Source organism: Aulonocara stuartgranti (assembly GCF_965226115.1).
Source record: "Aulonocara stuartgranti genome assembly, chromosome: 4".
Lineage (NCBI taxonomy): Eukaryota > Metazoa > Chordata > Actinopteri > Cichliformes > Cichlidae > Aulonocara > Aulonocara stuartgranti.
Window position 1 is genome coordinate 6,169,566 of NC_138942.1, and position 26,222 is coordinate 6,195,787.

Consider the following 26,222-nt stretch of genomic DNA (forward strand, 5'->3'; position numbering starts at 1 on the left):
AGGAACAGTGGATCAGAAGAAAGTTGGCCTTATAGGGAGAGCACTAAAAAGATGGGAGTTGGAAATGCATATAGGGGCACATGTTAGCCAGCTGTAGCCTCGTCAACTCAGGTCACCATCTGTTCTCATCAGATTTCACTGCTTCCTCTTACAGTCTATGACAGTTGCAGATGCATTCATTTCCGGCACACAACTTCCTGCTCAACCAACATGCCTTTAAAGTGGCATAAGAGAGCGATCAACTAGAAGTCAGACTCTCACGCTTGTTTCCAATCTGAACATCCATATCCAGCAGGACACTGACTTGGTAAAGAAAAACACAAGATTTTCATTTATTTAAAAAATATTTTTTCAACATGTTGCTTTAAATAAACATGGAGACAGTTCCATATTTTTGTTTATAAAATAAATATAAGAATTATGCTACATTTTGCTTCTATTTCACTATATTTTGGAAACAAATATTAGTTTATATTATACAATATTGCAAACCATAGGTTTATTTTAGTCATTGCCATTTTTTGCTGGTTGGCAACCATTAGTGAGGGTAATTTGGGTCAACAACAACAAGGCATTTATGCTGCATTATGACAGAAACGGGTCCTTCTTGTGTTCACCATGCTTCATTAAATGTTACAAAGGATCTCCACTGGACAGCGGACTACACTTTGGAAAATCTTCTGCTCTGTAATTGTTTTAGCATGTTGCATTGCTTGATTACATCTACCTTTAAGTGCACAACTGCTTCTCAAGTTTACTAAGAAAAGGCTTTTGAAGTGGTTAGCACTGTTACAGCCCTCTTCTTCAACTTGGGTGTTCGAACCCACTGTGTACTAATAAATTCAGTAGTCTGTAGGCATGCCTGTTTGGTTAACTGATGATTTTAAGGTGACCAATGATGTTTAATGTTTAAGAACATAAAAATGATCTGTTGTGATAGACCAAGGAACACCGCATACCCATCCTTGTGCCTGAGGGGAGCTAGGATTGATCCCAACCATGAACCATAAAATGTATTAACAGTTTTAAGACCACACTTTATGCACCATACTTAAACAGAGGACGTCATTAGAAAAAAGGGAAGAAAACTGGTCACATTTCTATAGTGTCATTTCAAAAGGAAGCAGATAAGAATGACTTGATGGTTAAAGGTTAAGAACTTTTCTTTTTTTTTACTGCTTCCAGATGAGTTACAGGGCTAGGAGTCTTCAGCCATGCTAGCAGCTGTAATGCTTTTAATTTTAACCATGGCAGTTGAAATGTGTTTTTCCAAAAATGTACTCAGTTCAAAGGCATGCCTGTTTGGTTAACTGGTGATTCTAAGGTAATCATTGTTAGTTTGAGAACATAACATACCCTTCCTTGTGCCTGAGGGACATCATGAACTTACAAATATTTGACGGGCTCTAGCCAACTTGTTTTGAGAATAACAAACCTGAACCTGGTGCCTTTATTGCCCTAAATAACTTTTAACCAGCAGCTAATGGCTTCAGAAGTGATGAGGGGAGCTACGGGGGCCTCATCTTGCTTCCTTTACTTTCCTTCTGTCATGAATATATTGTTATAGTAAAGTGGATCAGGAGACCTGTGAATGTAAAAGTAATCACTTACACAAAATGGTCCATGTTTTTCTGCTGATGTTTTTAATATGTTTGCCTCTTGAACACACTCACCAAGATTTTCATTTATTTAAAAAATATTTTAATGCACCATTAATAAAGGGTCCAACGCATTAATACAAGAGAAATATTGCAAATAATATTAAAATAATCATCAAATTAAAAGGAAAAACAATAAAAAATAAATGAATGGAAGGTATGTACATGTTTCCTCCTCATTGAGTAAGGAAACGGAACAACATATTTACAGCTTGGAATCAGTGTGTTTCTACAAGAAACAAACACCTCTACAATATTTACATGTACTTCTTTGTTTTTTTGTTTTTGCTTTTGTTTTTTCCTTTCATCTTTTTCTCCTTTATTAAAGAGGGTTGGTTTGTACTGAAAGGCTTTCATTGCAACAAGAAATATCTTACACATTTTCCTGTTTGGGAAAGAACAAAAAACAGGAGTTTAGTTAAAAGTTCAACATCAAAGTTAAACTTTGGACGGCCATAGCCATGAAAATAAAAAAAAGACAACACAAAAGGTCACTGAAATCCCCGTCTGCAACGTATCAGAAACTGGCTAGGATTGTTAACCTCGCAGGGACACGGACACTTTCACCTATCTACAATGCAAACAGACTGTAAGCAGGATTTTTTTTTTTTTTTTGAGTTACGATCTTTCAGAAGGGATGACTGAAGTAAAATATAATGCATTCTCATGAATTCTGCAAAGATCTGCAACACAAGGGGAAAACAAGAACTTTAAGTCTTTGAACAGAAACCAAATCAAATAAATGTGCCTTACAAACAGATCTGACAAGTTTACCTCGAAGGAGTTCTTCTTCTTATTATAACTTTATTTGACTTGGGGCTCTGCTAGAAATGCAAACTTGTAGCAAATGGCTGCAAAGCCAGCAGCATTGTTCACAAACTCACTTGTGTAATTCAGAACTTAACAAAGCAACTAGGGAGAAGGATTTGCAGAAAACGCTTTTGTCAATTGTTTAAACAGGAATTTGTGCGCGTGTTGAAATGAAACAGGGTGATATATTGTAAGCAGCAACAAAACCTTTTCTTGACTTACGTCACTGACATACGTGCTTTTAACCAACAAACGCAACGGCTGTGAAACCAGCGTCATTGCTAATAGGATTGCGTCCTTTGTGAATCTTTAGAATTCACCCACAAACAGGGACGTGACCTTGTCGACAACGAAACATACTTTTGCGACTTCTCTGTTGACACAGCAGATATAGCGTGCCAAATCATCGCTGACAAACAAGCGATTCGAGTTATGAACGTATACACTCCCCCTCCATTGTGTTGGTGATAGAAACAGTCATTGACAATTTCTGATCCCACCCCCACTGGACATGTGCTCAACTGCATTTCACAAGCACAGCCCTAATTATTGTAGATGAATAAAGAACCCACAAAGAGCGCACAAATAATTTGTTAAAAGCACCTATGTCAGTATCCATAAGTTTGGAGAAGAACAAAAAAAAAAAAAAAAAAAAAAAAAAACATAAAAAGGGGAATATAAAAGTTTAGCAGTGGCATTTAAAAAAACCAAAAAAAAAAAAAAAAAAAACCAAAAAAAACCCAAAAAAAAACACGCACACTGTAAGCTGAAACCTAAATTACACATTTTCACAGTGGGTTAAAACGGCTTTACTCTCATACAGACTGTTGCAAAACAGGAGAGTAACACACAGTGGAGAGAGGAGAAAGGATTTATAGGGCTGGTGGATCACAAAGCCACTGAGGACAGTGGATGGGTACACTGAAGCTCATTTCACTGTAATATACTTACAGCTAATGCAAATAAGTAACAATACCATTAATAACAGCAATAGTAATATAATATAATACTATGAAATGAAATTTAAAAAAAAGCTCCAAAACAACCCTCAGGCTTGGAAATCTTGCATAACTGAAGACCAAATTGATTGAAGTGATTTATCTTAAAAGTTACGCCCTTAGTGAGCGAGTCTAAAAACCCTGAATTTTTCTGGTATTCGTGTGCGTCTCTGTGCGGATTTGTATGGGTGCGTGGTTACAGAAGGAATTCGACACTAGAGGAGTGACTCCTGGACGACGCCGACAAAAGAAAGCCCCTTTCAGACATGACCTCCTTATCATTAACGTGACGGCATCCAAATGCACTGCTTCACATCTGGATAAACACCCTGGCTTCTGTAATTGTCACAAAGAAAATCTTAGAGAGTAGGAGCCTGGCACAACTCTGCTTGCTGCCAAGTCTACAGATAGTTATGCACAATATTATTTTTGCACGTCTTGTGCATGTTTGTGAATTATTAAGTGCCCTAATCAGCAGTAACTTCTGGACGGCATTTTTCCTACCGACTGCTTTTATTAAAGATCAAAGCGTCCCCCACCGATTTGTTTCAGCTACACCCAATAAAGAAAAAAACAATATTTCAGAGGCTGGTTATGAGACGCACAATACAACTTCCACAGCAGCATGCAAACACGTGAACAAGTGCTGCTCTTAGAGATAATGGCAAAGGAAATGAACACCGAAATTGTAGTTTCACTTCACTAAAGTCGTTACTAACAATAGTTATTTACAAAAATATAATCCTTTTGAAAGTAAGTCATGAGGAACATAAAAATGACCCATGTCTGACTGATGCCGTCACTTTAAAAGAGTAATGAAGCCATGTCTGAGAGAGTGCCAATAAACATTTGTCCTTTTCTATTTTTTTCTCCACATTGTCTCCTTTCAAACGGATGCCGGCATGGAATCAGACAAATCCTTCATGCCCTGACTGACGCAACAACTTCCTTGGAGCACCCGGTTTTGTCCAGTAATACTGCCACTAACGAGCTGATGCTAAAGGCCTTGTCATGCATCGAGAGCCAGATGACGCCAATCCATCACCCACTAGCTTGTGGAACTGCCTAGAGAATGAAAACTGCGTGTGAAAAGTGCCAAGTGTGTGCGTGTCTACGTCCTAGGTACTGTGAGGCCGGCTATGAGGCCATGAGGAGGGGCAGCATAGTGTACTGGGGTGGTTCAAGTTACACATTTAGGAGAGCGAACTCATGGGGAAAGGGAGGTGTTTACGGGTATGGCTGGCCATTGGTAAGTGTGGTAGAGAAGTGCGTTGACTAGTTGAGCGTCCCACGACAGTTCTCCGTTCCGCACAGACAAGGGATCTTGTTCTCCTCCAGTGGGAACTTGTAATCGTACGTGATCTCTTCATTGACGGCAATGGGTTGCTTTGAGTAGATCACAATCTTTTTCTGGGACTCTATGGTGATGACCTTGGCGTAGCAGTTTGGCTGCAAGGGGGGAAAAGCATCGACAGACTGATGGGCGACAGCTGCAGAACTTAACATCAGTCCATATCTAAAGCATGTAAGAGGCAGATCATTGTTGAGTGTTTTCAGACTTACAGTGCAGCAGTGGTTGATGAATCGTGCCAGGTTCCCACACTTGGTGGCATCTATAATCGTATCATGGTCCACTCTGAACAAGTAGCTGCTCCCGATGCCCTGCTGTGCGTAACGCTTCTCTCGATTGTCAGCCACCATCTGCGCATAAAGAACATTTTCTGACTGACCACACCCTCAAAGTGTCTGAAAAACTGCAATTCACATACAGTCATATCAATATTACAATGCAAGAGTAAGGGTCCAACACAGCAGGACTCTTAGAGATTTATTATTTGTATAAGTATTTTACAGATTTGTTTAGATGGCAACAGTGGATAATGAAAACATTTAGATGTCAAGATGGCTGAAAAGTTTCAAAAACCATCACTGGTTAAACACAAAACTCCTTATAAGTCATACCTGTCTTATGTTTTGACCCACATACTCAATGACCATCTCATCAGCAGCAATGGGCTCCATCGCAAACAGGCCCCATTCGTGGATTCGGCTGCGTCCGAAACGAAGCCTCTTCTTTCGGAACTGCATCAGGACAGAGCGGATGTAATTTAAGAGGAGCCTTACTAGCAATAGATATTTTTATAAACTAACCTGTCCTGAATTAACAGACAGCTTTAAGTATTTACAGGCTATATCTTTGTTTTATAATTGGATCTTCAACAATTCAAAAAGGTAAACTAATCCAAGTTGATAATTTGGTGTGAAAACCAGAAAAAAAATAAATTGTTGACTAGAATAAGAACATGCAAAAAAGGCCCACACCCAAAAGTTTGACCACTGACCTACTGTAGTGAGCAGATTTTCTGCACGTTTAGCACAGAGGCAGATCTGTGACTTCGACCCCGGATTTGTGTAACAATGAAAGCCAGAGATACAGCCTCTTTCAAAACCAAACACACACACGCACACAAAAAACGAGACAAGAGCCACCTTCCAAAAAAACGCCTATTCAGACATTGCATTAACAAATAAACAAATTCATCTTGAAACCAAAAGATAAACCCACCATTGTGAAGGTAAAATTTCTGCATTCAGCCCTGAGTTTCATCTTGTGAAGCTTGGAAAAAACCTTTTGCGAGTTTTGATTAATAAACCACAGAGTTCGTGTCAAAATTGGTCTTGTTTGTAGTCTAAGTCTGGACTTAAAGAAGTCCAGATGCTTTTCTTTCCAAGCTACGATGACCTGGATGACTGAGAACCTTCACAGATGTCTTGTTTGTATTGTGTTTAGACTGTAAAACATGTTGGTATATATCCTACTAAATTCAGCTATGCGCTTCTAAAAGCATGGAATCAGTTTCAGGCTCTGGAAATTTATTCCTTAGATGACCTTTTGATTACACTCGTGAACTGTAAACCATTTAATTTATTGTGTCAGGTGGCATAACTTACAGTGTTTTTGTTTTTTAAGCAAAGATTTTTTTTTTTTAAAGTTAAATCTGTTGACAAGTCGCAGGTTGCAGTTTAACTTTGTCCTTTAGCTTGTAAGTGACCACATGAATATAGTACTGCTTGTACCTTAAGCTGGTTGAGTTTAAGCAGGTCAGAGTCCATGACAGCAGTGGTGCCGATGACAGTGAGGAGGCGGCGCTGCTCTGAACGTCTCTCTGATAGCACTCGGTTAGCACCCTGCCAGGAAACAAACAAAAGAGCTTCAGAGAGTGCAACGGTTACACTAAGACTTCATCAGATGGCCTTGACGGGTAACAGCATGAACCTCAATTTCCAATACCCCTGCTCTTGTAGCAGAGGTTCATTTGCGAAAGAGATATGACTGGAAAAGTTATTACGCAAGAATAGAAGCAAGTCTGCCCTCGAATACTTCAGTCCCAACTACTGCCTTCCCTCTATTATGGTTCAATAATTAAATTCTTCAGGATGTTAACTTGTGTTCCTTATACATATCAAAAATTACTCTCATAACTACTGTGAAAAAAACTTGAGTGTTAAAGGGAGCCCAGCAGTGTAACTGTAGCACAAATTTCCAAAAACAAGGAAAAGGAATCTATGGAAAAAATGAAGCAGCTGAAACTTCCTTAGAAACAAAATGAACTGACATGTTCTCATGCTACGTCTCAAACATCATTTTAGATTTTGTCAGACTATGCAACTTCTGTGTTTTTACAACCAATTAATGCTTTGCTTTCAGTACTAAACAGATCAATATTACAATCAAGATAATAATCCATGAGATTACATTTCATGTTTCACCTATAAAGCTAAGTGAAACAGCTGTTTCAATGTATCACCATGAAGTTAAATCATGTGTGTCTGTGTTGCTCTGTGTGTGGGGGAGAGATCCTCCTGAGTATCAGTAACTCTTTAAGCCTGCCACAAATCTTTGGTTTGAAAACATAAACAGGGATTATTCATCACGACACATCTCTTTGTTCCTGATATAAGCACATAAAAACCTCAAAGCAGCAGACATATCTCAGTTATTGGGACACTTTGATCAGATAATAAAAGACGCAGACTGATGTGGTGCCCCAGTTACATCTCATTCTGTGCGGAGTCTGAATTAGTCTGTAACTCTAGAAACAGCAAGACTGCATAAAACATGCCACAGTAAAATATAATAATTTGTGTGTATTATTCTAAGGAACTATGCTTGTGTCCATGGAAGCAGTAAGGGAAAGCACAACAGCTAAATGGGAAATACATTACGGAGGAATAAACCTTGCACAGCAACACGATAACGTGGATTTTCCACTCTTAACTCACACAAACACTAAGTGAGCTGATTTTTCAAATGTTCCTGCGTTCCATGACAATCTGGCATTGTGTGGAGGATAACTGGCTGCACATGGGACCAATGACGGTGCATCATATGAGTGTCTGACGAGCATCAAGATCATCACCCCCAAGTGACCCAAACCTTATTTGCAGGCATTATAAAAGAGGAACGTTGCATGATGAAATCATAGAATCATCACAGTAATAGCCATATTTAGGCCTATGATAAATGTGTGGGGCTCTGTGACCCCTCTTACTCCTTTTTTTTCTGCTTTTGACTCTAGGCAGACTTATCAGAAAGCTTTCCCTGCACTTACACCAAAGTAATACTCACAAAGAGCTGAAAATAACTGTTAAAAATACTGTGACGCATTCAGGACACATACTATGTTACTGCCCAGCATTATGCACCGGGCAACCATAGCTCTGTAGGTTAAAGCTGACCACACGAACATATATGCAGTAGGACTATATGCATGTAGTGCAACTGTAATTACTCCTGGCACACAGGAAATGGTTCTCACACATTTTTTTTAATCAGCCATTACTAACAAATAAAAATAAAAAAAATCATCCAAGCTGAACTATATTTAAAGGTTAGCGCAATACAATCAGCAATTCCAACTTATTTTCCCTAAATTCATTCAAACATTTTTATTTTCTCTGTCCACACGCCTCCTTCAGTGGCTTCATGCCCCAGGTCTTTGAAATTAATTGGCTGTAAATAAAAAAAACTGACTTAAAAAAAAATAAATAAATTATTTTTGCATGTCTGTGTTTGCTTTAGGCTGGGAGATGTCTATACTTGAGCAAATCGTGCCTTGGAATACAAAGTGATAAGTGCACAACTGGTCTAGCCTTACTATTTTTGTTTTTTCTAAGTAAATTCTAATGAAGACATAGTGGTTAGTGTGTTTAGTGTAATAAATGCTGCGCTCATGTTTCCTGTTTGTATTTCCAGCTAAGAGGCACCCAATTCAGCAGTATTTCATGGAAGTTACAGACTGAACCCAGTCTTTTTTAATGAAAAACACATAAAACATGTATTCAAATCCTCCAATCTTTGAATGTGTGATATTTTCTCCTTTATTTTTAAGAAAGGAGAATTGGTTTAATTCTGGATTGGGAATACATGTGCTGTGCAAATTTCTAGAGCTGTTCAACCATGCTTGACGAAAGTTGGAGTTGCACATTTGCTCTGATTATTCTTTCCAAAACACTTTAAAGGTGTGACACTCACTATGATCAAACTTTTCAGGGAACTTCATAAGAATTTGTGATCGTTAGGATCCTTTGACGTAAATTGGATTCATCATCTTTTGTTCAGGAAGGAGTAATTCACATGTGACAAATCCGGATCTACATCAGGAAAAAAGAATTATGGATTTCCTGTGTCACAAACGGGAATGATCACTGTGCTTTACGTGAAATAACGCCTGGACTGAAACATCCTGCCACTGGCCCAGAGGAAGAATTCACTCTTCAACATTCTCGAAATGCAATAACATTTGTACTGTTTTTGAATACTGACGATAAGATACGTGATATGAACATTAAACTCAAAAGCAGTGGACACAACATACAATTTCAAGTATGTTACAATTATGGCTGCCAACAAAACGGGAAAACAAAGGGAAAACTACACGTTTACATTCAAGGTTGCCGCACTTGTTTCGTCTGTTGTTAAATTCATCACACCCTATCCCCACTCTAAACCCACTTCTAACAGCAAAGATGATGAGAAAAAAAAGAAAAAAAAATGTCAGTCAGCAAGAAATATTTTTGTTTCAAGTAGTCTTGCAAGGAAAAACAAAAGCCTAATGTTTTCAGACATCACATTATTCCTGTGAACGACCACATTCTGACTCATACAAGCCTGATAAATCAGGAAGCCCGACTAGAAACGACACGCATCTCGCACGTTTCTCCATGACTCTTATTTTCACACAGTTTTTCAGTTTGTATTGTCCTTCTTTTTTTTTTAAGCATGATTATAAATCAATAATTTACTGATTATTATCAGCCCTTATAGCACTGTTGTTGTTTTGTTGAATTTAATGTTCTTTTTACTGACAAAGAATACATGCCATGCTTTAAACATATGAGCAGTGATGTATGTGACTGAAATTAAATATAATTTGTTTTTCCTGCATGAGTCTGTCTCAACCACCAGACAGCACAAATGTAATGCCTAAAACCTCTGTATTGTAAATGTCCACATACTCATCATCTTACTTCTCTGTCATTTGAAAACCCTCACCTTTTTCCATCTCAAATCCTAAAATTACCACTTCAACTAAGCCAAATATGAATCACCTCCATTCCAAATGCCTGAGAGGCACTATCTAGCCAAATGTTGACTTTATAATAATACCCTGAAACAGCTACAAACCCCTAATAATTGATTACTGAGGCAGTGGAGACCAGCAAAATATTTTTCCTGGAAAAAAAAAGGTTCAACTGGATATCACATTAAAATTCCATTTAAACCCGGCTTCAACTTTCCACACAATCGAAAGCACGTCCACACCAACGTCTCCACTGCCAATCAGATTTACTGACTTTAGGTTGTGCTGCACGCACAGATTCACCTCACGGGCATTTTATCCTGTTCTTTCAACAACAAATGAAGGATCAAGCACAACAGAATCTCCAATCTCACAAACATTAGATTAGGAGAGTGAACGTTATCTGTGAGCGAGTGAACATGAACATTGAACTGTCCAAGTGCGTCGGCCTGTTACCTGATGCCGACTCGTTTTAAGGAAAAGCCTAAACAAGTTTCGCAAGATATCTCAAGTATTTCAGCAAAGCTTCTCAACTGCTTTAACAGACAAAATCAAACTGATGTGAGAACAACAGATTCAATAAATGGAAAAGAAATAAAAGAAGATGCATCCAAAAAGATTTGGAGTCTGCCTACCGAGGTGTCGACATTCTCCACCTCCCGTATGACCTGCTCGGGTAGGTCAAGGTCCAGGTAGACATCCTTCTCCTTGCGGCTGATGGCGTAGTACCCCTCGCTCCTGGCACAACCGGTCACATGCTCACGAAGCTGCCCATCTGTGTTCTTCTTTTTGCGGCGAGGATTTGGCAAATTGGTTAGTGCAGCCCAAAGGTCAAGGCTGACAACAGGGCACCAAATATCAAAGCATTCCTCAATTTAAAAACGTCACGTTATGCAGACAATTTAGTAAATTCATAACAGTCAGACTTTTTGGATATTGTGTCACTTCCATGTAAATCAAACCTAGTGCCCATACATCTTTGAGGTGAAAGATAATCACTGAAAAGGATATTAGTATGGTTGACCCAATGAGTGTCATTGAGCCAGTCGGAGCTATGGTCATCCTGCAGCAGCTTCTCATAAGTCTTCTTCAAAAACGACAAGTCTTCACCATCCAGACCAGAGTTCCAGATGTCATACAAGATGGTCATCTGCTCAAATTCACTGCGGTTGTCAAACTTCACAGCTGATGGCTCAGGCGCTGGGACAGGTTTCGACCAGTTCTGGGATGTTATTACTCCTGCTTCTTGCAAAAAGAGCCGCTCACTCTTTCTCACTTCTTCAACCAACTCTTCCTCAGTGTCTGAGCTGGACAGCTCCCCAGATTCAAGCTCCTCCACATCCACATCTTTGTCCAAATCTGAGTCCTGCAGGAAAGAAAAACAGTCTTTTAGTTTCTAGTCTATGCGGTGTTTACACTAATACAGACTGACACATTGGACATTTCTCTGGCCAGTTAAAGTCATCTAATCCATAACAATATTCATAACTATATTCAGTGACTGAATGTCATTGACATTTTGGTTGAACATAAGTGTTCTTAGAAAAAAGGCACAGGTGTTGTGCCAAGATGCAGTAAAGATCAAAGATTACAATGCAGGGACTCCAGCAACACTTAACGGGAAGAGGATCAACTTTATTGACTGACCAACGCATTTCGCAATTATGTCTCTAAAATGTAGACTTAAAACGAGATGTCTAGAAAGCTTCTCTTTCTTTTGTTGATAAAATAAATTAAATTAATTATCTAGTCCAGTGTTTACTTGGGCATGCCTTAACCAATTTACCAATACCAACCTGTTATATGTCAGCTGGTTTACCTATGAAGATGTGATTGGTTAATTTGAATTTTTTTCTGTTTCCTGCCTTTTATTGAAGCACACTTCTACTATGTGTTACTATGACCCTGATGAAGGCCACAAGCCAAAATGCGTTGGTCAGTCAATAAAGTTGTTCATCTTCCCTTTAAGCGTTGCTGGAGTCCCTGCATTGTGATTATTTTCATCCTCTCCACACACTTTGGAAGCAGGTGAAGTTGTGCCAGAAATTTTTGCAAAGACCAAACCTGAACCTGAGGTAACCTATTGTTTGGAGCACCATCTGGTATTTCAAATACCTATTAGAGAGGAGATGCCTCAGAATCCGTCTGACTAAGTTCAGGGGGTGAAAACAGCAGAGACTCAAAAACAAATCAGAAACTCATCCAAATTGGTACTTTTTCATATATAGTGCACGAGTTGAGACAGTTTAATTCAGACGAAGTCTCTGGACTGTTACCTGCTGTATTTGCAAAAAGCGCCATCGGACATTAGACGTGTCACTGGCAGGTGGCAAGTTTATGGTTAATGAAAACTCATCTGCGCAAGTAAAAGAAGTTTTTTATGATGCAAAGCACCTGGCTGACATTAGCTTTAAGCAATGCTAAGGAAATGTCAGTAATTCTAGTGTGATTGCACCAGTAAGACTGAGAGCAGAGCGCTTCTACAGGGTACACCCTGTTGTTACCCCATCTGTTTTCAGCCAGAACATACCCAAGAATAAAAAAAACAAAACTGTATCACACAGTTCTGTAAATGCAAAAAAACTACATTTCTGTCTACACTGGAAATATATTCCTGGTCTGGAGAGCCCAAAGGTTTACCAGCGGATTCTGATTCTGAAAATTCTTTCGAGACATGTAAAACTCTTCAACTGTACCAATTTCAAAATTCCAACTTTGGGCTTACTGGTAATGAGTCCGTGCTATTGTTGCCTGTGGCATGTTTACGGTTATGACAATCTCAAACATTTACAGGAACAAACATGACAAATATACCTCTAATTTCCGCTTCCTCTTTTTCTTGCCTGGCTGCTCCTTCTGCTTTTTTGTGTGATGAACCTCAAGGTTTTCTTTATCTTTTCTCTTCCTCTTTTTGCTCTTTTCCTCTTCAGCTTCAAAACCCTTGCCAATTAGGTTCTTCTTCTTTGGTGATGGAGACACCGGCGTAACCTGGCCCGTATCCTCAGAGTCACACATCTCTCCCACTGCAGAAAAGAATTCTCCTGCATCTCCCCGTGACGTAAGTGGATCTCCAATGACTTCCTCTGGGGCTTCCAGCACGCCAGAAATAGAGTTGAGGTCAGCTGGGAGCAAAACAGAAGAATCTTGTCTGGAGGAAGTCCTTTTGGCACCAGTTGGTACTGGTACAACAGGGGGTTTGCAGTAGTTGTGCTCCATAAAGACGATTACAGCCCCTGGACTCATAAGGAGGGCCAGTGACTCTGGGGCGAAGTAATTTCCTTCCATCTTGTGCTCCTCTGCTTCATCAGATGTTTCTGTCTCCTCTGAGTCTCCAGGATCAGGGTCCATTTTCAAAGCCACATCAGCTAACACAGAAAGGTCAGTTGTTGAAGCAGAGGCCAGCTGCAGGAGGCTGGAGGCCCCAACCTGTTCTCTTAGTCTTAACCTCTGCTCACTTTCTTCCTCATCCTCATCTTCCTCTCTGAGAGAGTGACAGGAAGAAGTAGACAGGCTAGATGTCCGTGGTCTGCCTCTGGACCTTTTGTTGACAGATGGTGGTGCTGGGGCCTCCTCAAAGGCCATCCTACACATAGAGGCATGGTCCAAAGGCAGGTTCTGCACAGTGCGGCACACCATAACAGGAGGAGCAGGAGATTTGGGAGACTCTTTGCTTGTACCGCGTTTGCTAGGGGATTTGACTGGGGTAGTCTGGGGAGAAATGAGGGGTCCTCTCTTGGTCTCCTCGGTATCTTGGGTTCGTCCAGATGGGGGCACAATGAGAGCATTCCCTTCGCCTGGTTTAGAGGCAAAGGGAAGCAGCTGGATGCCCTGACTGGGACGAGATGAATTGGGTGAGGTTGCAATGATGGGTGAGTCTGGAAGCCTGCCTGAAAGGAGGGGAGATTCACCCGAAACTTGAGACGGAGATGGTGGTGCAGCTGGCAATTGCATTTTGCTTTCGTTCTCGTCTGTAGAGAAGGAGACTGTCTTTTTGCGCTTCTTGAGAGGGGGCACAAGAACGATAGGGGATGTAGGGCGTGGGTATGGTGGTGAGGGGGGATGTTTGGTAGGCGCCGTTGTGTCTGCCTTGCCATCTTTTGTATCACCTGAGAAAAGATACAAGTTTTCAAAGATTGAACTCGAACTGAAGCAATTATGTTACTGGTGCTTTTTGGTGATTTATAACAACTTCTGACTAACCTGTTTTGACCTCTGCCTTTGGAACAGCTGCATTATTTTCCCTGAGAAAAACAAAACAAGCATTTGAGTGTTGAAAAGTACAACATTCATTGTTATATAATTCTGATTACAGCAGTACAAGTGATGTACCTCTCATTGTCTTTCTCAGTTGTGCTATCCATAGTTGACTCATCCATGCTGTCTGGTCCTTCACTCTCTGCCCGCTCTCCTTCCTCTTCATCTTCATCCTCAGAAGAGGATGAAGATGAAGATCCTGAAGATGAAGAGCCTTCAGAAGAGGATGAGAGGCTCTCGTCATCACTGTCTGCACTGAGGACATCATCTAAAAAAATAAAAAAAAGTCAATGTAAACAGTCATGATAGCTGAAAATAAGAACAAAGTTATGAGATTCCTGTTTGTGGTTTACCATCAGACTCTTTTCCACTTTCGTCTTCCTCATCCTCCTAAACATGGGGGGGAAAAAAAGTTGTCATCACAACAATATAATCACAGTGACATCCTGCCATCTACAGGTGAGGACAGAATTTGTAACCCTGCTATGAAAATTTCTTTTTATTGCATTCAATTCACTACAGAACTATTTCCTAAGTGGTGTTAAAGAGAGCATGGAATTTTTAAACACAGCTTTTCCAAACATATTGGTTTTTTTTTGGATGCTTACATTATTTTACTTTGCACACAGATTTCATAAAAACTACCAGGGTTATTACCCCCCTTGATATTAATAATCAACTGCGTATCCTTTTCCTGGATAACAGCCTGCAGTTGTTTGTTATAGTTTTCATCAAGTCACACACACACACACACACACACACACACACACACACACACACACACACACACACACACTGAGCAATCGCAGCCCATTCTTCTTTGGCAAATCTCTCAAACTCCTCCAGAGATTTAATGGGTTTTCTGGCACAGACCTCAGTCTACAGTTCACCCCACAGATTTTCAGTGGGACTCAAGTCAAGGCTCAATGTTAACTTGGCTTTCTGTACCAGGAACAACCCATGCTTGGGTGTTGTTGAGTTGGAGAACAAAGCTTATGTTCTACAAACATAAGCATTGTCTCCATGGCCAAAGAACTCTACTTTTGTCTCATCTGACCAAAGGAAACATTTCTTTGGTTCCAACTTTGCTTAGTCATTCACTAGTGTCTTGGCAGTTGTTAATGGGCTCTTTAGACACCTCAAACCCATGCTTGTTTTAGTACTGCATGCAAATTGGAAAATAACCTTCAGTTTGAACCTTCACAAAGTCAAAGCACATCATTGCACAGCAGTGGTTTGTGCTATGGCTCAATAAAAAGGTCTCATTTTCTGGCGACTTATAAAGGTGACACTGGTAATTTTTGATTTCTCAAAAAATTGTTATTGTGTGTAAAAACAAATCAAGAAACAACTAACTTATGGTTTCTAAAAAAATTTAAATAAATAGTATCCTTACAAGTGCTATGTTAAAAATCCCTTGTACGTTTTAAAATAATGGTGATCACCAGTTCTACCCCTTAGCCTCCTAATAGATGCACATATAGCATAAATTTGAAAATCCTAGGCGACTTCCTTCTTGAGTTATTGTATTCACAGGAGTTTCAGAAGATCAAGGTCACCGGGAGTCAAACTCATGTGAGATTTTTAGTTGATGCACCAGTGGTATGAATTTCAAAATCCTATGCTGCCTCGTTGACGTCGCAAACTTGGGATGCCCGCCTGCCTGCCCAATGGGGTGACAGCAACATCCCATCAGCCTTTTACAGCTGAGAGGTAGAAACTACTTTGGAAAGTTTTGAAAACAACTTTAATTTTCATACGAGGCTAATAATTTTGTTCTTATCTGTAGCCAACTAAAATAAATGACAACATGAATTATAAACTCATGTTATCACATTCATATATTCTAATAATCTAAAGTCATTTTTTAAAAATTGTGTTTTAATCTTGAATCACAATTTTAAAACAAACAGACAAACCTTTTCAGTAGAAGAACCATCAGATGTTTCTTCTCCCTCACTGTCAAGCTCCCAGGGTTTCCGATTTCTTGGCTTCTTTTTCCTCCTCTTGTTGTCCCTTTCAGCTCCATGCCTGTCTGCCTCTGGTAATCTCTCGTCAGCAGCTGAAAACAGGATAATTTAAGACTTACATGGAGCAGATCAAGTAATCCAACCTTTTTTTAAAGCCTGAATTACAGCTGAGCAAACCTTCATCATCTTCGTCCGGTGGTGTTGAGGGCCGTGGCCGTTTCATGTCGCCCTCTTCAAACTCTAGAGGTTCTTTCCGTTTCACCTGCATAGTTCAAAGTGTTTTTTAAGAATAAAAACCCCCCAAAAACCCCCAAAATTGACTTTACAAAGTCTGACTATTTTTCAGAACTAGAGGAAGTACCACAAACTGACAACACCAAACACTTGTGCACTTTTTGAATATTGTGGTACCACATAAAAATTCAAAATATTAGAATGACAATATCAGATATTTTAAACTACTCTTGACACCATTTATTGACTTAAGCTTGACATATACTGTGCTGAACATTTATACAGTATGGTTTACCTGTGACAGCCTTAAATGTAGCTTGAAGAGTATCTAATAAGAATTCCAACTACACAATGCACCAACACAATCATTATTATTGGTCCATTTGGTACTAACATGCACTGTAAATACTGCACTATTGACTGAGAAACAATAAGCAGGAAAACAGCATGATGATAATGCAGTGAAACTTATGCCGTTTTATTATGTTCATGTCACATTCAGTTCATGTATGAACAAAATTACTGTCTTTTCTAACTCCTGACACTGGACAGGTCTCCCTTGTAAAAACAGAGTTCAGTACAACTAAATAAATTCTGTATTTATTAGGTCCAACATGGAGAACAGTTTCAGTTACCATTTAGTGACATCAACAAAGTGCCTCAACAAGGTGGCATACAAGCACCACTGCCACCTAGTGTTTTGGTGGTGTAATGGCAAATGAGACACTCCAACAAACAAACATAAAATATGAAGGCAGTATAGATTCCATACAGTAACATGGAGATGAAACCAAAATCTGCAGCAATAAAGTACTGTTACCTTGAAAGAAGGCAGTCGTAGTGCTCCACGGAGAGAAAATCCCTCCATGCCACCACTCTTTGCCCAATCCACAAGAGACATGAGAGGCTCCCGTGGACGGTTGACCTTTTCCTCTTTTTTCTCTTCATCCCGTAACGCAGAAACCCCCCTAACCATCGTCTGGAATGGCTACAAAAAGTAGACATTTACAGAAGATATTACGTTTTTCTGGCCTCGTAACAACAGTCTTTCTTTTATATAGTTAACTGACTAATAAAAGCATCATTAAACTGAGATGAAATAGTAACAGGAATGACATCTTTCATTTAAAAAAACAAACAAAAAAACATGCTAATTATAAAAAAATCAATTACAGTTAAATGGAGGAAGCACATACATAAACTAGTAAAATTATTAAGTAACAGGGTGGGCCTATTTATTTTATTTTACATGCACAAAAATTAACTGCAACCTTAGAAAGATGACCTTCATTATTGTTGAGGCTGGGCTTCCTTACCTTGGCCTTGGTCTCTTTCCGCTCCCACCACTCGTCAAAGGTGGCAAAGGCTACATTCTCCACCATCTTGCGGTTCAGGTCCCTTTGCATGATGTTCTTCATTTCTTGGATAAGAGTGGCCAAGACCATCTGCACTGTGGCTTCATGAGGATTCTCTGCCAGCATGGACATCTCCTCCCCTGGAGCCCTGTACTCATCTCCATCCCCAGGCAGCATCGTGCCATAGCCAGGTGGGGGCATATAAGATGGGTAGTGTGGCGGTAAGACATGTGGAGGCCAGCCACTGTGTGGAGGCGGGATACCATGGTGTGGATGGGGTGGTATTTGAGTGCTGTGGGGATCGGGGTAGGGATAGGTCATGTGGGGTGGCATGTATCGGTGGTCTTGGTCATAATGAGTGCCTGCCCCATTGCCCTCTTGGTCCATGTAGGGGTGGTGTGTGTGATGTTGTGGAATAGAGTGGAGATGGTAGGAATTGTAGTCTGCAGTAGCTGCCTCACCCGGGCCTGTGGTGCCATTGGATGAGGACATGCGCAGCTGGTGTAGGCGACTTAACATGTGGGTCTGCATTTGGAAAGACATAGGGGTTCCACCACTGTACTGGTTCATCAGCTCCATGGAGCTGGCATAGTCATACATGTGGTGAGGCATGGGGGGAGGATACTCAGGATGCAGCTCCATGTGAGGAAGGGGAGGAATCCCTGGTGGAGGTGGGGGTTGTAGGGAGTAACCAGGGGGTGGTGGAGGGGGCAGATGAGGGGGGTAGGATGGTATGGGAGGGTGCATGGAGGTGCCAAAGTGCTGTGCAGAGTCAGAGATGGGTGGGGGTGAAGATGAGGGGTCTGTTGTTTGTGAAGTCATGGCAGCCTGAGATGAAGAAGGTGAGGATCCTGAGGTGACTGATGGCTGGTGGGTGGTCACGGTTGTTATGGTCGTAGTCTCCTCCTCCTCATCTGAGATCTCCATGTCTTCTCCTGAGGAATGAGGAGAGGCCTGAAAGAAAACAGAATTTACTGTCTTAAGTTGAGAAACCACCCACATATTGAAGCAAATTCTCAAAATAACACTTACTGAATTATTTTTCTGTCCCACTTTTCTAACATAGAAACGGGCACATTAAAAGCAAGAAACCAAAACATGAACATTATGTTTGACAGCACTCAGAATGTTAATCACTGTGTCGGTACTGAGGAGGTTTTTATTCATTTCCACCAAATATTTATTTCTCTGCCCACAGACAGGTATTTCTGGGTGACTATCAAAACAACTGATTCTATTTATAAAAATAAATTGAATCAGGACAGATCATACCTGACTCTGTCCATTAAAAGGTGGTGTGTGCGCTCCTGTCCGGCTCTGTGCATCAGCAGATCCAGCCTGTGAAGACTCTTCCTGCAATACTCCAGGACCAGCTGGGCCGACTTGGGCCTGAGTTTCCTCTGGGGGTGGGATGTGGGGAGAATAAGTAGAAACGGGTGGTGTAGATGCTGTAAGTACTGTGGGGCTCTTCCTGCCTTCTCCCCCTTTTCCCCTTTTTCTTCCTCTGTGGCCATCTCTGTCTCTTTCCCCTTTCCTCCTGTGGTCTTTCTCGCCATTGTCCCCCACCTGTTCCCGCTCCCCTTTCGCATCACTTGACCCACGTCTTGTTCCAGCTCCACTTCCATGCTTCTCCTCTTTCCTATCCTCCTCATCTTCTTCATCAGAGGCAAGAAAAGAGAATTTAGCTTTTTGTTCCTTCAAAAGCATCTCAATACGAGAGTCCAGACTGCTGCTGTGGTAGACAAACGGTAAACTCTCATTGGTGGAATCTGGCTCTGGGGAGGACGAGTCCCTTTGAGGGGGTGGAGGGGAGCTAGAAGAAGATGAAAGATGGTGGGGAAGGGAAGTAGAAGAAGGAGAATTAGAAGAGGAAGCAATGGTGGGGTGGGGCGGAGAAGAAGGCGGGGGTGTCTTGGGTGGGGCAGGTGGGGTGCTGGGACGACGTTTGGGTTTTGTCCATTGTTCTTCACCAGCAGGACTATCCTGGTTGAAGTCCAGTGTTCCAAGTGTTTCTGCTACAGCTGCTGCAATAACAGAAGCTGGTGGGAGAGGAGGTGTAGGAGGTGGAGGGAGAGCACTGTGGTGACCATGGTAGTCTTTTTCAGCACCTAATGAAGGCAGAGAACCCCTCTCTGTGAGACTTGTGCTCCCTAGGCGAGTGGAAACGTCCAATCCCTGAGGAGGGGCTGGGGCAGGCTCTTTGGAGGAGTATGTAGAGTAAGATGATGGGGGAGGAGACATGCTGTTAGATGAAGAGCGGTACGAGTTGGAATTGTACCTGGGATCCGAACTGTTAGAGTAGTCACTGTCCCTGTCTCTATCTCGATCTCTGTCTCTGTCTCTGTCCCGGTCATGGCTGCTTCTTCTGCGGCTGCTGCTGCCATGGTGGTTGTGAGAATGGTGGTGGTTGCGGTGTCTCTGGTGGCCGTGGTCACCTGACCGAGAGCCCAGGCTGTCTCGCCTGTACCCCCTGTCATCCCTGCGATCTGAATGGTGGTGGGAATGATGGGAATGGTACTTTGAGGAAGAGTTTGTGTCTTGCTGGTGATGATAAGATGACCTCCTGGAACCAATCCCCGCTGGCCCATACCGTCCCCCTGAGTCTCTTTCACGCTCCCTCTCCCTTTCTGACATTAGGGGCTGATCATATTGGTTGGCAAGAGGTGGTGGGGGCATTGAGGAGTGGTGTGCCATGTGTGGCCCAGGTCCTCCAACATTAGGGTAAGGGGGGTAGCATGGTGGCTCATTGGGACGGTATGATGTTGTTGGGGGGTACATAGGACGACCCCGGTGATACACTGAAGGTTCCTGTGCATCATCAGAGTAGCGTGACACTTTGTATCCTCCAACCGTCGAGGAGACTGCAGAAGACGAAGATGAGGAAGGTAACATGTCCTGGGGAGGGTAGCCGCTGCCCATTGTGCCAGTATTGTAACCAGGATGCCTAAAATGCAGAAATGAGGAATTTATATATGAACCACTAAGTCAATCAATGATGCTTTTTGACTTTATGTGAAAAGGTAAAATGTGGTTTGTGTTGTAACGTCATTTAAATGTTTTTGTTTTAAAAGGGATGACATGAGAAGGATTTTGAGGTTGACATACAATACATACATACAGTGAAATCTAATTGTGGCAAATACTATTGGAAACTCAATGTCGCACAACTGAAACAAACAACCTGAGAGCATTTCCCTCCTCTGTGCAAGCCAAGCTAACAAAGGACACAATAAACAAAAACAAAAAAAATGATGAAAGATGATAAGACCAGACCAGGTCTTTTGTACCAAAAATTTCCCTTCATATCATTTGCACCAACAAGTTCAGGAAAGAAGTATATGGTAAAATATGGTGGAGGCTCGGTTATGGTTTGGGACCGTATTTATAATTATTAATGCAGAAAAGTACCATCAGATTTTGATCCACCACTCAGTACCATCTAGAAAGTGTCTGGCAATAGCTTCATTTTTCAGCATGACAATGATCTCAAGCATACTGCCAATCCAGTAAAAGCATAGAAACACAATAAAAGCAATAACAAAAAATGGACACCATCAGTCATGGACTGGTCTTTCCAATGCCCAAACCTCAACATTACTGAGGAAACAGAGAAGGAACAAATGACAGCCAACATCCAAATAAGAGCTTAGATATGACCTTCAAAAAGTCTGGAGAACTATTTCTGAAAACTACTTAAGTAAATTACAAGAAAGCTTGCCTCAGAAGGTTCAGGCTATGTGGAAAAATAAAAGGTTTTCAAAACAAATATTTCAAGACTATCGAACTTGTTAGAATTGTACAAATCTTGTTTTTTTGCCTCATATACTGTATTTTCATGTATGACTGCATGTTTAAAAAAAAATCGCTGCATCCATTTCTCATTTTCCTAGCAAAATATATCGAAACAAGGGGTGCCTCAGTCTTTTCCACAGTACTTTGAACCAAACCACAACAGTAAGACCACTTAAGGTAAATTTTATTCAAGATGCTTTGTTCCAGTTAATTATCAGAAACTAACCTTCCACCAGCATAGCCCGAGTCTTGTGAAAAAGGGGTCCCAGATCTTGAGCTGTAAGGTGTTCCTCCCCCACCCTGAGATGACGCAGAGGAGCTTGGGGTGTAAGGACCTGCCATGGAGGAGGGGGGCGTGTCTAGACGCTGATCATAGCTAGTCTCTACAGAAGGTGTGACATTTCCCGATGTGAGGGCCTGGACCCCTGCTGCCAAAACTGCAAGCTCACTGGAAAGCCTTCGCCTCATTTCTGATGGCTATGGAAACAGAGTAAAAATGTATAAAATTAAATGCATCTTCATTCAGATTACCACTCAAGCATGACATCACTAAATAAGTGAAGAGATGTTTGTGCAGTCACAATACCGTGTCAGGCTGTGGCTGTGTTGTAGCCTGAGGCTGAAGCCTGTCTGTCAAAGCCTTGCCTCCTAGAGGCACTGTCTGAGGAGTGTAGGACCCATTTACTATCAGGTCATAATATTTCTGCCTCTGTTGACCTGTATAAAAATAAAAGTCACAGCTATTTAAATGCAAGCTCTCAAACCGAATCAACAGACAAACAATTTATATCTAACATGGTTTGTATGAAAAACTTTAGATTTAACTGCAGCTTAAGTTTTTTCTGTGTCACTTGACTGTTTTGTTAGCAAGTCTTCTTCCTTTGAGGAACTGCTCAAAAGATTACATGAAAAAGTGACTCTCTTTGTCTTTTGATTTAAAATTGCAAACTGCATATAAAGAAACTGCCCAAAGCATCACTGTAACAATGTGCATCAGATGGCAAAGAGGAGACATTTTAACTTACCTTTTATATCCAACTGAGCATGAATGATGTTCCCCATGACAGAGGTGTTGTGCAGGTGCTTGACTGTGTCCTTGGCTCCTCTGGTGCTGGTGAACAATACTCGGGCCAGGCCTAGGTGCTTTCTAGTCTTGGGGTGAAACAGAATCTCCATCTCCTCCACCTCACCAAACTTGGCACACATTTCTGCCAAGAAGGGTTCCTTGATGTTGTCATTGAGTCGAGCAAAGGTCACCTCCTTGAGAGGTATGGGACCCACATAGAACTCATCAAGCTGCGGTAACAAATTAAAGGATCAGTGAAAAGATAATCAAACAGAAAGCTCCCGAGACGTGTCAAATGAACACTAATCCAAGTATTCTCACCTTAAACTTTGGCACTGGCAGAGACAGCTCTGTATATCTGGACCACAGTCTCCGGGGTCTTGGATCTCGCAGTTCTCCCACAGGTGGAAATCCAGAGTCCTGGGGACGAAAAATAAACAGCATGCAACATACAAACAATAGTCGAAATGATTGAAGATAAAATAAATAAATGTGAACATTAACTCACTGGCACACTGAAATGCACTCCATCATATCTGTAGATCTTCTGGGTGACACGCCTAATGGCTGGGTCCTGGACGAGTTTGTAGCTTTTCCACTGCAAACTGACAGCTTTTTGTGAATCTGCCCCACCGTCTGGATCCATCCTACAACTGTCACACAAAGAAAGACCACCATTACACACACAGTGCAGAAGCTACTGATAGAAGAAGAAAAGAAAAAAAAGACCGGGCATCAGCACAGGGAAGTAAGCTTTAAAAAATCCCTGCGGAATTAAGCCAAACAGATACAAAGTGCTGCAGTAATTACAGACTATGAGCACTCTGTATGGCAACCTGTCAGGCTAGCGAGCTGCGTCACATCAGCTGCTAACGATCAACTTTTCGGACATCTATATTTCAGTTGTAGTTCTTCTTGCATGGGTAAAATAAGTAAATTAAACAGACTAGCAAATGGGACGCTCTTAGCCGCGGATATGATGCCGTGTGCTGTCAAAACAATGATCACCGTTACGTCACTGACCATATACTTCAGCTAGCCACCTGCTGTTAGCAACGGCTAACCTAGAATATGCAAACTGCTGCTTTCCGGCATCATGACAGATTTCACGTTCCACGCATTGAATCGGGCTTCAGAAACACTCAGTAAAACGCCCACCTATCCGTTTCTCTCACCTCAGATCAGAGCGATGTGATTGTAAATTAGTTATGCCTTCTCGTTTTAGCTAGGGCAAGTCAACGGTACGGTAAGCTAATGCTAGTTAGCAAGAACATCACGTTAGGAGTTAAAACTGTGCACTTCATGTCCCTCAACCCACAGCGATAAAATGTTACCAGTTACGTGCCTCACTACGAGGATCTGTAGACTCGTTTCACCTTCAGTTTAATTAAATTCAGACCCCTCTCCTCTTCGACACCTACTGCCCGCTCATCCGAAAGTAGCAACCCGCCGCTACAGTGTAGGCAGCTCCAGCCAGGCCCGGGAGACGAACAAGAAAAACACTGAGTTCCTAACAGAAACGGCTCACCTCCGGCCCGGCTTTAACGCAAAACCGACGAGCTAAAACGATACCGCTACCATTCCGACAGTTAGTCAAAACAGCAACGCGCCTGTTCGAGCAACGGAGCCATTGTTTTCGCTTCGAAATCCTGACATTGTTGAGAGAGCGGCCATCGCGTAACTAACCTGAAAGCCTCGCCTGTTCTCCATCAGTGTGTTCAAAATGCAACCTGCGATTACTCACCGGCACTTTCGTCAAAGCTGAAACTAAATACAGGGAACTTTCACATTGACACATAACACTGTACACACAACAGCATTAAAAATTGTTAATGTAAATAAAGTCATTTGTTTTATTCAGCGTGAAATTTACGCATTTTTAAAAATTGGTTTGAATCTGCTCCTACATTCGCAAGTATAAAAAATGGCCAAAGGTCCCTCTAGCGGCTGATAAGCAAACCTACCTCAAAATTACTGTCAAATATAATTTATTGTATATTAAAATCTTTCAAGGCTCATATTATACTTGTAGTGAACACTTTAAAGGAATTTATTTCAACATATTAAGTGTATTTATACCGCTACATCTTGAAGAATTTAATTACTTGCCACATACACAATTACACATCTATAATGTGTAGTGAAGTGCTTAAGTGCCAGACTGGCTGTACAAAAGAAAGAGAAATAGAGAAGTATTCCAATCAGCACCCCCCCATTGTGTTAGATAGCTGGTTAACAGCTATCAGTTGAGTAGCTGAGTATCAGATAGGCAGTGTGTGAGTTGCAGTCTCATTTAGCAGTCTCGCGGCTTGAAGGTAAAAGTTCTGCCTCATTCTCTTGACTGAAGTAACTACACTCCTGAGGGCCACCATCAACGTCGTGATGCTCCGACTAAGGATGCTTTCTATAGTGTAAGAATAGAAGTCCCTGAGCATCCCAGCCAGGAGTTTGAAATCCTTTTTCGTTATCTAAAGTAGGAGAAGCAATGATGGGATTTCCTTATCATGAAGTCATCTCTGATAGAACAGCAGCCAGTGGGCACAACTTGGAATATTGATGCTGCAACTTGCTGTAAATAAGCTACAAACCATGAAATTCAAATAATTCGGACTGACCTTAGGCACAGAAGATCTAAACAATCTCCAAAGCTTCAAGGTGGGCACTCAAGATTTTTGTCCCTAGTTCAATAATTAACCAGATGTAAAATATGCTTATAAGCTCCGTCTGGAGTACCTGCCTTGTAATGTTGAATAGTGTGACAATAAAGTTGGTCTTAAGACATTTTGGATAGGAAATTCCATAATTTATTAAATAAGTTGATTAACACCAAGTTGCAGGGATATCAATCTGTCCGGTTATGAAGAATAAACTGTTGCAAATCCATGTTGTTGGGGACAGCATAACATTTGCCATGGTGTTCCTAGACTCCGTCACTTGAACACACCAAGGTGCTTAGCATGAGCTTGTTCTCATCTGTGTAAAGAACAGGGTGCCAGTGGTGAATCTATCAAGCTGCATGGGGCACAACTGTGATTGCAGATCTTACTAAAAGATACCAGGATCTTTTAGTAGGACCTCATGTCACCACCATGGAGCCAGGTTCAGAGTCCAGTCACAAACATGAACCAGGCTGGAGGGCATTTTCCAGAGTTCTGGTAGGGATCCCTCTGATTCTCTATGGAAAAAGGAGCAGATATTATTCCTGCTGCTGGGCTGATGCCCCTCTAACCTCTTGAGACTGCTACAAGAACCAGAACCTTTGTGTGACTGTGCCAGGTTGGCAGAGTCACACAAAGGTTGTTGACTCTCCATTGCATCAGTTGTCACTTTTAATGTCCCAAAGCAGGTGAAATGGATTCATATTGGTTCTAGCTTTCTAACTGGACAGATCAATTGCCTGAAGTTTAACCGACTTTGTGTTAGAGTGTGACGAGTATCTATTATCTCTCTGATTTATTCGAGATGAAAAAGAACTCACCTGTCAAAGTATGTAAGAACTGG

The 26,222-nt window shown here is 41.3% G+C and overlaps 1 protein-coding gene across 4 annotated transcripts; it reads right to left on the reverse strand.

Annotated features, from left to right (window-relative positions):
• Positions 1-1,518: 1,518 nt before the first annotated feature.
• setd1a (SET domain containing 1A, histone lysine methyltransferase) lies at positions 1,519-24,596 on the reverse strand. Of its 4 annotated transcripts, none has more exons than XM_082529444.1 (21): positions 24,466-24,596; positions 23,230-23,374; positions 23,043-23,141; positions 22,681-22,951; positions 22,242-22,372; positions 21,882-22,132; positions 19,136-20,807; positions 17,825-18,817; positions 17,329-17,496; positions 16,452-16,536; positions 16,224-16,366; positions 14,658-14,694; positions 14,380-14,572; positions 14,251-14,291; positions 12,865-14,156; positions 11,062-11,416; positions 10,686-10,867; positions 6,545-6,655; positions 5,429-5,548; positions 5,030-5,167; positions 1,519-4,915 (listed from the first exon to the last, which is right to left on the reverse strand). In XM_082529444.1, the coding sequence occupies exons 2-21, from the start codon at positions 23,365-23,367 to the stop codon at positions 4,742-4,744; spliced, it is 6,594 nt and encodes a 2,197-aa protein (XP_082385570.1). In that variant the 5' UTR covers positions 23,368-23,374; positions 24,466-24,596; the 3' UTR covers positions 1,519-4,741. The 4 variants fall into 4 exon arrangements, with proteins under 4 accessions (XP_082385570.1, XP_082385568.1, XP_082385569.1 ...); XM_082529442.1 differs by lacking the exon at positions 24,466-24,596 and adding an exon at positions 24,408-24,446; XM_082529443.1 differs by lacking the exon at positions 24,466-24,596 and adding an exon at positions 24,250-24,394.
• Between the last annotated feature and the right edge of the window lie 1,626 nt (positions 24,597-26,222).